The sequence below is a fragment of the Mastigoproctus giganteus genome, chromosome 1 (genome assembly GCF_048544385.1).
Source record: "Mastigoproctus giganteus isolate SK-2022 chromosome 1, ASM4854438v1, whole genome shotgun sequence".
In the NCBI taxonomy this organism is placed as follows: Eukaryota; Metazoa; Arthropoda; class Arachnida; order Uropygi; family Thelyphonidae; genus Mastigoproctus; species Mastigoproctus giganteus.
Genome location: NC_143575.1, coordinates 246,446,416 through 246,459,455, shown reverse-complemented (window position 1 = coordinate 246,459,455; position 13,040 = coordinate 246,446,416). Strand labels below are relative to the sequence as shown.

The 13,040-nt window shown below is 35.7% G+C and overlaps 1 protein-coding gene across 1 annotated transcript in view; it reads left to right on the top strand.

Moving 5' to 3' along the window:
* The window catches only part of kl-2 (dynein heavy chain 2, axonemal kl-2), a 1,174,416-nt gene that overhangs the window by 377,517 nt on the left and 783,859 nt on the right, over window positions 1–13,040 (top strand). Inside the window, exon 24 of the mRNA XM_090369487.1 lies at window positions 9,783–9,944. Coding sequence (XP_090225613.1) covers window positions 9,783–9,944 — 162 coding nt within the window. The remainder of the gene's footprint in view (window positions 1–9,782; window positions 9,945–13,040) is intronic.

Genomic DNA, 13,040 nt, shown 5'->3' with positions numbered 1-13,040 from the left:
CTTTTTAGTTTCTTCCACTGGGCTTCGATATTATTCACATGTGCTCCTGTATGTGGATCTACAAAATGTTCCTTGTGTTTCACCGTTAAATGTTTGTAATTCTTTTTTTCTAAGGCCATAATATGGCTGTATGCACGCCATTCATCTGTTATGATGATAGTATTTTTCTAATAATGCGCAAAAAAGGTTTTGCTTTTCGATTTTTTATTAATTTCATGAAGACGAATTTAGATTCTCTTTTGAACACAGCAAACACCCATTTCTTCTTAGCAGTTAAATTTCGTCCTCTGTGATGTTTTGGTTTTACCAATACAGTTTTGTCTGCTTCTACAATTTCCCCCAATCCAACCAACTTAATGGGTTTTTTATCAACTGCAATTCACAAATATCTCTTAGTTTCTTATAAAACTTAATTACTGTCACTTTCAAAATCTCCAGGTGGAATGCTGTTGTAGTTACTGGCGTGCACGTTGACCAAAAGTATATAACGTACATTATCTTTTTCAATGAAAGTTTTGTATTTTCCATAAAACTATGTTTCAATAAAGAAACTCGCGGAGAACATTTTTTACAACACCACAACTTTCCACATGACTCTGTTCATGATTCAATTAGTTGAAAATAATCATTGCACTTAAAACAGTACAATTTCGGTCTTATCAATTTAGTTTTCATCAAAAAATCAAGCAACGTTTTATTTTCCTTACAATTTCTTCCATCTTTAAAAGATTCATCGCTACTATTACCTATTCACCGTTCATTACAAAACTATTGTGCACCGTTCTTTACTGGTAAATGCACATCATAATGCCAACCAATGACTACACAGTAGCTTGTTGTCTGTCCCACCCACCACCAATCATTTCATCATTTACCACGTCTACCTGTCAATCAATATATCCTTCTCGATTTCTGCTCCAGACTGATAACACCTACCGTCTGTTTACCAAGCGAGCATCGCTAGAGTCTGGTGTCGGGAAACTAATTTTCTGCATAAGTTATCCGACGTTTCTCGTCGTTCTCGTGCATGCTTTTTTTACCTTAGCTCTGTGGTGATTATAATTTTAATGGTGACCATCTTGTTTCAAGAAGACAGATTGAAATGAAAAAAATCACTGCTCCTCCCATTAGGATACCTTTTGATCTTACATTTATTTTAAATTTAGTTTGAATAGGATTGTAGACACAAATGAGTGGATTTATAATTTATGTGGCAGCCATCTTGTTTTAAGCAAGTTCAGCAGTAAACTATGGGGCCTCATGTACTGTATAAAAAAATCATTTTAATTGGTCTGCAAATACATGAGTTCTAAGTGGTTGGTGTATATAATTGGGTGGGGGGGGGCACAAATAATTTGAGTATTGGCCACACATTTGTTTCAAGAAAAAGGTCAAAATATCCCCCTTCATAATATTCATGGATCTCCAGATCCATGAATATTGTGAAGGGGATCCCCAGAATATGCTGTAAATTTGGTTTATATCAGATATTAAACACCAAAGCTATAAATTCTTAGTGTTAATAATTTTAGAAGTGGCTGCCTTGGCACAAGTTGACCTCAGAAGAAGTCCAAAAACTTTAGGCCTTCTGTAGGCAGCATTATTGCCATACATTCATTGATTTAATTTATATTTATAATTAATTTATAATTTAAAACTTGATAATGTCCATGAAAGAGATGAAAAGGTTTGTTTGCACTGCAGATTGAGTGCATTGTGGATGAACATTTAAAAATTACCTAGATAATTATTTACCCTCATGTTTGGAGAAGAGTTAAGTTATTAGTAGTGGCAAATACGATGCAAGAAAGCATGCTTTATATAACATAAGCCCAAAAAAAAAAAATCCCATTTCAACTCCATCTCTCCAATAGTTTGTTTACTTTTTCCTTGAAATTCTTCAAACTAACCACGTCCACAACAGTGGACGGAAGCTTGTTTCAGTAGTCAACCAACCGTTGGCTGAAGGCGTTTAACTTCTGCACATCTATTCTATAACAATCCTTCCTCAACTTGAATTTATGCCCCCTCATGTGCATAGTCCCAGCTAGAGGAATAATCCCATCAGCATTGAGTTTGTTCAAGCCATTCAAAGCTTTAAACACCTCAATCAGATCACTTTGCAGGCACCTGTCTCCAGATACTTCACTTTGTAGCACTGAAATTTTTCTTAGTAAGAGGACCCCTTTGTTCCCTTACCAGTCTAGTTGCCCTTCTCTGAACATTCTTCCTGACCATTGCCTTATACAATGGGATTATCATCTCCTTATTTCTGATAGCAAAATTCCTATATATCATTGACAAAACCCAATGAGCTGTCCATGCAGCCTGTCTGTACTGCTCAAAGAACCTCATATCTGACTGCACAATTATCCCCAGGCCCCTTTCATTTACCAATACCCTGAGTGTAGTACCATAGTTGATACATTACTCTGGGATTACTGCTACCCATATATTTGAAAATATTAAACTGCAATTGCCATTTTTCAGCCCATTTGCCTAATTTGTCTAGATCTTGTTACAGCAGCAGCATCCCTTCATTACTGTCATTAACCACACTGCCAACCTTTGTTGTTGTTATTTGGTTTTTTAGGAGCATTAGCAACTAAGGCCATATTGCTCCAGGGATATGCGGTTGTCATTCCCTGACCTTTCCGCATCCTCCGTATTTGGTGGTCACTGGCTCAAACCCAGGTCTAATCAAGAAGCATATGCTACGCACTGCTGCTCCTGCCCACCTGGCTACGAAGGCGCCACCAACCTTTGTATCATCTGCATCAAAGTCATAGTTGTTCATTGTACTCATCAAGGTTCTTTCTGTACCGAGATGTACATTCATTTGTTAGGAATTTAACTTTCTTTAGCTTTTGTAGTTAAATGACATCTATTATCCATTATCCAAATTATTCTTGAATATATGCTTGTTCATGATATTGGCCTAAGGCCAATGAGTCGATCGCGGATTTAATTTCAGTTGATCACAATGAATTTTAAATATACAGTCATCCCTCGATTTGTGCACCTTGTGCAATGAAATTTTTGAGATGGTAGATCGTGACACATTTTGAAGGAAAAAAGCAGATTGCATCACAAATTCAGTTGGCCACTCCTGGCCTAAAGTTTTGTCTACAAAGTTCAATCATATATCATCCAAAAAGGCTTAACCAAAAATCAAACTTTTCATATTAACTAGAATTTAAATGAGTTAAATTTTTAAATACAAAATTAAAATACATTCACACAAATGACTGACATTGTAAATAAAGATATTATAAGCACATATAAGAATTAAACTAGTAATGGAATAGATAAAAGAGTGCGTGTGTGTGTGTGTGTGCTTTGTAATCAAATGCAGGTGCAGTACTAGATGCAGGTATATTTTTTTTTAATTCCCAACTATTCCTTAATTCTTTTGACAAAAAAAAATTTAACAAAATTATATAAATAAAATAACATGTCGCCAAGAAGGGAATTTGTTGATTAAATAAGCTTAATCACTGAGCATTAAAGTGGAACCTTATATATGGCATTTATAATTATTTACATCTTTAATTTGATTATAAAATATTTTTGAAAATTTGACTTCAAAAAGATATTTGAGAATATGTGCTAGTAAACATTTAAGAGTTAGCACTATAGTTACATGTGTAGTGTTCCTTTTACAAAATCCATATGCAAGGCAGTACTTTAAATCTTACCTGGTGGTATACCAGATCAGGTAAATTGTATATTACAGCATTAATTATGTGACTAAAGAGGAATCCTCTTCGTGGGTTAGGAACAGTAGCATTAGTTGGGTTAGCATTAGTAGAGGTGTATGATGCAATAAAGCAAGCTTATACAGCATCAGCCAAAAAAAAAAAAAAAAATCCCTTCCCATTTCACCCATCCATTCACTCCAAATGTTTGTCTAGTTCTGCCTTGAATTTATTTAAGCTGTCAACTACTACGACAGATGGAAGTTTGTTCCAGAATCAACCACCCGCTGGCTAAAGGCAAACTTCCGCACATCTATTCTACAACTGTCTTTCCTCAATTTGAATTTACGTCCCCTCAGGTGATTATTCCCTCACCAGTCTAACAAACTGAATGAGCATACAAAATGCTCATTCAGTTTGTTAGCTACCTGAACAGAATCATCAACAGTTGAACCATCGATATGAAGTGGGCCAATCTGATTCATCCCCTTCCTTCTAGAGTTTACATAAGTAAAGAAATCTTTATTGTTTTTCTTTGCATCCTTTGCCAAAGATTTCTCATAATCTGCCTTTGCCTGACTAACCTTCTTTGTGGCTTGATTACAGACTAGCTTATATCTGCTGTAGGCTTCTATGTCACTTGATAATTTATATCCATCCCATGCATTTTTATTCTCTGCCATGAGCCTCATTAATTTATCTACGTCCATTTAGGCCTGAACCTTGAACAGTATTTCTTAGTTGGTATGAAAAGCCTAGTAGCCTCCAAGGTTAAGTTCCTGAAGGCTTCCCATTTAGAATTCACCGTTGGTAACATCATCAGTTGAGCCCACTGTATCGAATTTAAAACTGTCTGAGACCACTGTAGTCACCTTTATGAAAGCAAAAACCCTTCCCTTTACCCCTGTTGGTAGTTACTTCTTTGAATAAATCCCACATCAGCACACTGTGATCACTGCCACCTAGTGGTTCCTTTATCTGCAGATTCTTAATGAATTAAAAATCACTACTAATAACTAGATCAAGAGTATTGCTCCCTTTAGTTGCCTCCCGAACATACTGCTGTAGAAAACAATCATCCAATAAATCCACAAAAGCTTTGCTAGTGTGTGAGTGACCAACCCACAAGTTCCAGTCAATATCTGGGAAATTAAAATCCCCCATCATAAGACAATCTGATTTACTGACCCACTCTGTTTCTCCGCACAGTTCATTATATTCATCAGAGTCATTAGACCTCAAACACACACCTACTCTCAATTTTGCTTTCCCAGTGTCACGCTAAACTGACTCAACACTGCACTGTCCACCCATGTCAACTGGCTGCAATTAATCACCTCCTTTTCCCTGCTAGAAAAATTCCTGTATATAAATGACAAGACACCATGAGCTACTCTTGCAGATCTGGCTTATTTCCATTAAGGGTTAATTTCAAATTAATTAGACAGATATTGAACAATAAACTTATTTGTTCTCTAACCATAATGTCCCAGAACGTTTTGGGGGTGGTGGATACATAGGCTAATAATTTATTTTTCCGAAACACTAATGCTATGATCTTTCAATCTGATATACACATTTTTAATTTTTATATTTGTCAATGAAGTTGTGTATATCCATTCCATTTTTGTTTTATTTTGTTTGTGCTTAAAATGGTGGATATTTTGTCATCTGTAACTATGCATTCCACAAACTCATTTCCTTCCGGTGCTTGCTACAGAAGATGTTTTAGACAACTTGTGAAATAGACAATAAAATTAGCATAAAATCACTTGCATCATCTCATTTTTCAGAATTCACTGGCAACAATGTTACCACAAAAGGAAATTGAAATCTGTGTAACACGTAAAAGTTACAGCCTAGAGAACTTACTTTTATATCACCTCTTGTTTTTACTGTAAGTTTACAATAAATTATCAGTTTACACTTTAATCTTTAATAATCATTGTGGAATTTGTATTATTGTGAATATATCTATGAAATAGCAATACCTCATTGATGTGTCAATTCTCCCCCAACCTAATTTTGTCAAAGACAAAATTTATTAGTGTTTTAATAGAACAAAAAATAGTAATGCCAGAGTAGTTTACTTGAAAACTCTTAGTCTACTTCTGTATCAGTGGATGAAATATCAACTTCTTGTTTTTAAGTGAAAGCCTTTCATCACCTTGTTGTCATAAGAGTTTGCATTTTGTTTGATCCCATAGTCTTTACCTTGAATGGTCTCAATAATTCCCTGTGGTTGGATTGTTGTAACATCACTTGTATGTATGATGTTGCTTCACTTTTGATGCAGTTTTTTTTTTTTTTTTTTTTTTTTTTTGAAGACTGATTTTGCTTCACACAGGCAAACTCTTTTCATGATAATAAAATAAATGTTTATGGTAGGAACTCTTATTTTACTGATGAGTTTGAACATATTTAATTATATTTGATTTAATATATTTGTTTAACTGATTATTAAATATAGTATTAAATTTTTTTGAAAACAATATCATTATATAATGAGAAAATTTTGTTCATGGTGTTGTTATTAGCATTGAAATTTTGGACATGAAAAATCAATCTATTAGTTGTACAAAATTGACCTCTTAGGTTATGATAGTTTTTGTTACCCAGTTGGCATACCCTTTTAATCACATCAGACTGTTTTTTTGTAGATACCTATTTTTGTATTAATATTTTACTGATATTTAATAAAAGGAATGCAAAACCTTATTTCCGAAACTTACTTCAAACCTCTTTGTTTGAGGTAAGTTTTCTGTTTCTTGTATTAAATATCATTTCAACCTTGGAACTTAATGTTATCCATAATTTTAATGTAATATTTTACTGTTAAAAGATATCTTGATTCTGTAAGTACAAATAAAATTACCATGAAACTATCAATAAAATTTTCTGTAAACATGTTTTAAATAAATTAATACTAAAATGAAAAATGTGTTGCATTTTTCATTTTTATACAGTATTTATATACATAAAGATATTATATAACCAATTATATAGCCAGTACTTGAGAGATGAATCCAAAGCTTGAATGATGAACAAATTACAAAAGTAAACGTGGACCATTCTTTTATTTCACAGACCTACATGTTGCATATGGTTCTTTATCATACTTTATTCTTTAGAAGTTGCAGTTTTATTAAATATAAATAATAAAACTTAATTTTTATTTAATTTAAAATTTAATTTATTCTAAATTTATAATTTAAATTAAATTAAATTTACAATTTAGTTTAATACAGGGTGATTCAGGAGGAATAGTAAATATTTTGGGAGGTTATAGTATCGATTATTCTGAGTAAAAAGGTTCATATAAACACGTGTCCAATTCTCATTGGATATGGAGATACAGCTTTTTGAAACTGGCCTGCACAAAGCCGTTATGAGAGGTATTAAAGAACGATAAATGACTTAGTTTGTATTTATTGACTTTCTGAATGATACAAAACACAAATAATTGACAAATTTTTTACAGTTCACAATAAATATTAAAATCCTACCACCAACCTCAATGAACTTTCTTGTGATAATATGAAATGTTGTTTTTCTGAGGTCGTCTTGGCATTATTCCTTTATGAGGGCAGCAGTATCCACAATACGAGTGAGAAATTAATGTCTTGTATTCACCTTTTCTTTGTATACTGCGCTTTTCATCCATCCCCCACAAACAAAAATCTAATGGAGTGAGGTCTGGAGACCTTGGTGGCCAATGAATGGAACTACTGCAGCCGATCCATTGTTCAGGGAAAGTTCAATTTAGATATTGTATCACCCGATGGGTATGATGTGCAGGTGCTCCATCATCGCTGAACAGTATTAACGGAATTAATCGGCAATTAGCATTTACCCACCGACAAAATTCCAATTGTCTTCTGGTTGAAGGTGTTGCACCTGCTGTATGTGAAATGGATATAAGCTGTGCTCACATAATATTTTCTATACTCTTGTCTGTGGAACATTAGTAGTAGTAGTAGTAGTAGCATGTGATGCAAGAAGGCATGTGTATGAGCTTATGCAGTATCAGCCAAAAAAAAAAAATCACACCATTCCCTTCAAATGCCTGTCCAGTTCCTCCTTAAATTTATTCAACCTATCAACTTCCACAATGACAGATGGAAGTTTGTTCCAGCAATTAACCACCCGCTGGCTAAAGGCAAATTTCTGCACATCTATTCTACATCTGTCTTTTCTTAATTTGAATTTATGCCCCCTTAGGTTCAGAATCTGAACGTGGAAGGATCCCATCAGAATTCAGCATTGTCAACCCATTCAAGGCGTTATATACCTCAATCAGATCACTGTGCAGGTGCCTAGTCTCCAGCCACTGCAATTTGCAGAACTTAAGCCTCTCTTGGTAAGAGGATCCCTTCATTCCCCTCACCAATCTTGTTGCCCTTCTCTGTATACGCTCAAGTAAATCTACATCCTTCCTAAAATGAGGCCTCCAGATCTGTATGCAGTACTCAAGGCGTGGCCTGACTATTGCCTTATACAGAGGGATAATCACCTCCTTTTCCCTGCTAACAAAATTCCTATATATCATTGACAAAACCCCATGACATGACCTGCCCCATGTCTGCATTGCTCAGAAAACTTCATATCTGCCTGCACAATTACTCCCAGGTCTTTTTCATTTTCTACCACCTTAAGTGTAGTACCACACAGTTGGTACGTTTCTCTGGAGTTACTTCTACCCATATGCAGTACTTTGCATTTGTCAAGATTAAACTTTAGTTGCCACTTCTTAGCCCATCTGCCCAAATTATCTAGATCCTGTTGCAGTAGCACACTGCCATTACTGTCATTAACAACCCTGCCAACCTTTGTATCATCTCCAAAGATGATACAACCTTTGTATCATCTTCAACATTAAGCCTGATATACAAAACAACAGTGGACCCAACACCGAACCCTGTGGGACTCCACTAATAACATTATTCCACGAAGAGCAGCACCCATTGATTACCACCCTCTGTCTTCTCCCACTTAACCATCCTTTTATCCATTGTAGCAACTTACCCTCAATACCATTCTGCTCCAATTTGTACAATAGTCTTTCATGCGCAACAGTGTCAAAAGCTTTCCTGAAATCTATTGATATACAGAAATTCTTTGTGTGCTAATAGTAGGACTGCATTCCCGACTGAAGAATGTGTTCTATTTCATCCACATTTTGTTCATTTGCACTGCACGTTCAGAAGAAATATGAGCACTGGGAACTGTACCAGTCTCACACAGGTTGGTGTAGACACTAGTAAACGCCCTTGAATCTGGTATTCTGTAGTTAGGAAACTGTCAACAGCATTCCCTACAAGCAGCAGTAGCACTTCCACCACAAAAGCCATACACCAGTGGTTTTCAACCTTTTTTTAATAACATCACCCCTAAGTAATTTATTTTATTTTGTGGCACCCCTACTCAATTTTCTGCCTGTTAGGTCCAATTCTCTCTCTGTATATATATATATATATATATATATCTAATATAAAAAAAATATGTCATATGATAGTTATTACAATAATATAACTATAAACAAAATTACAATATATTATATATATATATATATAATAATTTTATTCTTTATATAGAGGTATTAAATAAACATCAGTTATAGATCACCACAAAATTAAAAAAAGATACCTTACACCTTTTTATAATGAAATAAATATAAAAATAAAAAAAAAAGTTTAAGTAACTTAAACCTAAATTACGTGGTACCCCTGGAATGTTGTTGCCGCACCCTATTTGAAAACCACTGCCATAGACAAACACCATATCAGCATACTCAGCATATGTGAAGATGTGCAGTGTTCTTAACAACACTTTAACTCCAAACAGCTTCAGGTTATAACTGCTTCTTGGTCACATCTGATTCAGGGAGCTGTGCATGCCGGTTTCAAACAGCTGTATCTCTGTATCCATTGAGAATTGGACACATGTTTTTTGAACTTTTTTACTCAGAATATTCGATACTATAACCTCCCAAAATATTTACTATTCCTCCTGAATCACTCTGTATATTAAATTATAATATAATTTAATATACTAGTGAATTTCTTTATTGTTATAATTTTTCAGGAAATAGATAAGCTTCGTGAAGTTTGGATATGTGTAGAACAGTGGGAGCTACAATGGACACTTTGGAAGTGCCTTTCTCTGTCTGATATGGATCCTGAAACCATAGATGAAAACCTTGATGAAAGATATAAAAAAGTTGCTCATATGCATAAAGAAATAAAAGTAACTAATATGTTTATTATATGACAGCTAATTAATTGCATAAAGAAATACATCAGTGAATTTTAAGGAATTTGAAGACAGTAAATTAGTATTAGCATATGATGCAAGAAAGCAAACTTATACAGCATCCAAAAAAATCCACATCACCTGTCCAACCCTCTAATAATTGTCAAGGTCCTTAAATTTATTCAAATTGTCCATCCACAATACACATGGAAGTTTGTTCCAATAATCATCATTTTGTTCCAATAATAATCAGTGAGGAAGAATAGTTGCAGGAAAGAAACTTTCCTGCAACCATTCTAAAGAACCCATTCTTTCTCAATTTAAACTTTTGTGCTGCTCTCATGTGTAGTCTGAGCAAGAGGAAGGATGCCATCAGCATTTACCTTACTCAATCCATTCAAAGCCTTAAGCACCTCCATCTTTCCTTGCAGGTGACTAGTTTCCAGATTTGTGAGACCACCCCTTTTGTTTCCTTTGCCAATCTAAAAATGCCCTTTTCTGCACCCATTCCAGCAGATCTACATACTTCCTAAAATTAGGGCTCCAGAACTGTATGCAGTGCTCAAGATGCTGCCTGACTATTGCTCGTGCATAGAGATAATCACCTCTTTATCCTTGTTAGAAAAGTTCCTATATATCATTGACAGAACCCCATGAGTTTCTTGGCAGCCTGTCTGCATTGCTCAGTGAACTTCATATCTAACTGCACAATTACCCGCAGATCTTTTTTTTTATTTTTCACTACCCTGAGTGTAGTACCACACAGTTAGTATGTTAATCTGGGGTTACTGCTACCAGTACTTTCCATTTATCAGTGTTAAACTTCAATTTCCATTTCTCAACCCATATGCTTAACTTGTTTTAGATCTTGTTGCAGTAGCATACTGTCATTGACCACCCTGCCAACCTTCGTATCATCTGCAAACTTGGAAACCTATCATCCTATGTGCTTCGCTGACACCCGAAGGTACTATCCAGATGACCTTTGAATTTCCCCAAACTGTCAGCCTCCACCACCCAAGTAAGCAACTTATTCCAGTAATTTATAACTTGTTAGCTTCGATAAAACTTCCTGCAGTTCAATCTAAACATTTCCCCCCGTAACATGAATTTATGTCCCCTAGTTCTAGCATCATTTATAACCTTGAAAATTCTGGCCTCATTCATTTTACTGATGCCTCTCAGAGCCTTAAACACCTCAATCAAATCTCCTCTAAGGTGTCCAAACTCTGCAACCCACATATTCGAAGTCTTTCTTCATATGGACACCCTTTTGCCGAGGACAGCCTTTCAAGAAGCTCGATGTCTTTCTTTAGGTGCAGTCTCCATACTTGAACACAGTATTCCAAGTGTGGTCCAACAAAAGCCTTATATAATGGGATTATCACGTCCCTATCTCTACTTGCAAAAGTTCGATAGATCATCGATAGGACACCATGGACCTTCCTTGCAACCTGTTTACAATGCTCAGAGAATTTCATGTCTGACCGTATCGTAACATCCAAGTCTCTTTCCTCCAGTACTGGGTTTAGTTGAACTCCACCAAGTGAATAAGTTATTTTGGGATTACTGTTTTAATCCACTTTGTTGGATTAAAGCATAGCTGCCATTTTTCTGGCCATTCTTGAAGTCTGTCTAGGTCTCTCTGAAGAAGCTCAGCTTGACAGTGATCATTAACTACTCTACCAATTTTAACATCATCTGCAAATTTAGATATCACGCCCTCTATCCCTTTTCCCTTCATCAATGTCGTTTATGAACATTAAAAACAACAGTGGTCCTAATACTGATTCTTGGGGAACCCCTCTTCTTACATCAACCCAATCTGAAGAATAGCCATTTATCACAACCCTCTGCCTCCTTCCCTGAAGCCATCCTTCTATCCATCTAAGGATTTTCCCAGTGATTCCAACCTGTTCCCGCTTACAAAGCAACCGCTTTGTAAGCGGTTGCTTTGACTAGTCCCGCTTGTGCGGGACTAGTCAAAAGCTTTGCTGAAATCTAAATAAACAATGTTGAAATTATTCCCTAAATCCAGCTCGTGAGTGACCCTTTCAAAATAGCGGACCAGATTTGTTAAACATGATTTTCCCTTTACAAAGTCATGCTGAGTATCCTTGAGAATTTCAATTTGATCCAAATGATCCTGAATTCCACCCTTGATCATTGCCTCCATGATTTTCCCTACCACTGAAGTCAGACTGGCAGGTCGATAATTTCCCACTTCACTCTTAGAGCCACCCTTATGTTTTGGAGATACATTGGCACTTTTCCAATCCAAGGGAATCTCCCCAGAGTCTAGTGATGCTCGCATAATTAGCCTCACTTACTGGCCTTACTGGCCAGTAAGTCTTACTGACTTACTGGCCTGTAGGCTCGAAAATTTTTTCATTAAATAATCTTGTGAAATTTCAATATTATTAATTACATATTTTTCAACCTCACTCCCACAATTTCTCATTGCCACAAAAGGTTTTTCATTTGTAAATATCGATCCAAAATAACTGTTGAGTTCATCTGCAATGGCAGCTGGTGTATTTAATACTATCCCCTTTCCCTTATGTAAAGGTCCGATCTGATTTGTCCTGCTCTTCTTGGCATTTATATATGTGAAGAATTCCTTATCCCCCCTCTTTGCTCTGTTTGCTAGTGATTTCTCATAAACGGCCTTTGCCTGTCGAATCTTTTCTGTGGCTCTATTACAGATCATCTTGTAGCTGTTATAGGCTTCAGTACTTTTTATTGCTCTGTAACCTTTCCATGCCACCTTTTCTGTTCAAGTAATGTGGCAACTTCACTATTCATCCAACTTGGAACCCTCCTCATGGAGTATTTTTTTAATGGTAAATACGCTTTCAAGGCATCTGTGATTAATGTTTTAAATGCATACCACAGTTCAAATGTATTCATTCTCTGCGCGATATCTACCCAGTTAATAGAGGCCATGTAGTACCTTAAGGCATCGTAATTTCCTTTTCTGAAATTAAAACCCATTCCTTTGCCTTTTACTTCTGCTACCTCTCTCATCATCATCCACTGTAGCACTCCGTGATCACTTCCTGCTACTGGTTCCTCTACTGTCAGCCCTGT